Source organism: Propithecus coquereli, unplaced genomic scaffold (assembly GCF_000956105.1).
Source record: "Propithecus coquereli isolate 6110/MARCELLA unplaced genomic scaffold, Pcoq_1.0 Scaffold78, whole genome shotgun sequence".
Taxonomy (NCBI): domain Eukaryota; kingdom Metazoa; phylum Chordata; class Mammalia; order Primates; family Indriidae; genus Propithecus; species Propithecus coquereli.
The window spans coordinates 4,633,022-4,634,670 of record NW_012153951.1 but is presented as its reverse complement, the minus strand read 5'-3'; the positions used below and the strand labels follow the sequence as shown (position 1 = coordinate 4,634,670).

Here is a 1,649-nt window from a genome sequence, read left to right as displayed (position 1 = left end):
TATTACAGGGATACCTTTAGGAATCAGAATTAGAGAGTTATTTTTGTCTGTTTTAATTTGTTATTCTTTTTTGGAGTTTGAGTTTTGCTTACATTTTCATGATAATTGTCCTTAGTAAAGGAAAGGAAAAGGCGTGTAGTATTACTTTGAAAGTAGTGTACATCCTAACTCTATATGATGGACCAGGTATTTCACATAGTTACATGTGGCTCTCAATGTCTACTTTTAGCCTTCCCAAACAATTTTTGCTTTTGGTTCAAAAGTATATTTAGTTTTTGTAATTTTTTTTTGTCTGTAAGTGGTCACTGTTCTTGTCTGTTTCTAGCTGTTCTGCTTTACCACCCAAAGAACTAAGCTGGATAGAATTATACACAAAGAACAAAAGACAATTTTATGTTTTGTTTCTTGGGGAAAACTAATAGATTTGGGTTGCACAAATGGAACCTTGGTGAATGGACCATGTAGAATCTATTTTAATTGCTTATAGTTCAGCCTTTATTTCTTGAATATAAGTGACCTTTAAATAAGAGATTCACTTCCATTGTTTTTATTTAATGCCTGTTTTCAAAGTTTTAGAATACTTTGATCACATGTCTTACTCTTTTTCAAGATGAGAGAACTGATTTATTTGCCTGAGATCTGAAATCACAGTGAATACCAGACATGCCCAGCCATTCTTGTTCCAAAATATCGTGTTCTTTCTATTCCTACAACTTTTTTATTCTCTGGTTGGACAGAGATGGGGGATAGAACAGGAGTATTGGTCTAGTAAAGAGCTTTGAGAACTAAGAAGGCAATAAGACATTGGAAAGTAAATGAGAAAGGTTCATAAAATAGGGTATGACTTAAACACAACAACACTCCTAATCTGTACATTTTCTCATTAGGTTCCATAGATTAAAATATTTAAGGATTAGTATTGATCCTGTATCTCAACTTTCTGTGTGACAGAATGATTGTGGACTCTAGATAGCCTAGTAGGAAATTTAAGAGGCAAAGTGTGTAAAAGAGCTCCATCTGGTGGCTCTCTATAGTCATAATAAGAATTGGTTCCTTGGTAAATAAGGTAATGAGTTTAGGATATGGAAATTGGGATTGAACTGATACACTGTAGATCTACATTCTGTAGAATTTATGGTGTTTTCATTTATCCCTCTTTCTTCTTCCTTAGTGGAACATGAAGTCTCATTTCCTTTTTTAGAGAGACAATCTGAAACCAGAATGTGTGCTGCATTTGGAAAGCGATAATCTTACAGAGGAATGGTAGACATGATGTACCAGTTTGTGATGAAAATTACTTTATTTTCAGTTAGGTACAGTGTTTTGTATTTGACCTTAGGAATTTTGCATCTCCCCAATAATATAGACAGTATTTTCTTTAGCATATTAGTACTTAACCTGACAGTTAAATATTAAAGTTTCTAATAGTCTTCTCTTCTTTTTTTCAGAATCCTACAAAGGACACTTTGGGCCTATTCACTGTGTAAGATTTAGTCCTGATGGAGAACTCTATGCCAGTGGTTCTGAAGATGGAACATTGAGACTGTGGCAGACTGTGGTAGGAAAAACATACGGCCTTTGGAAATGTGTGCTTCCTGGTAAGAATTTTTATTTGGAATCACCAAATTAAAAAATGCATGGTTTTTTGG

At 33.9% G+C, this 1,649-nt stretch overlaps 1 protein-coding gene across 1 annotated transcript in view; it reads left to right on the top strand.

The window, feature by feature from the left end:
• STRAP (serine/threonine kinase receptor associated protein) overlaps nt 1–1,649 on the top strand; it is a 31,084-nt gene that overhangs the window by 25,270 nt on the left and 4,165 nt on the right. The window contains exon 5 of the mRNA XM_012662776.1: nt 1,449–1,558. Coding sequence (XP_012518230.1) covers nt 1,449–1,558 — 110 coding nt within the window. The remainder of the gene's footprint in view (nt 1–1,448; nt 1,559–1,649) is intronic.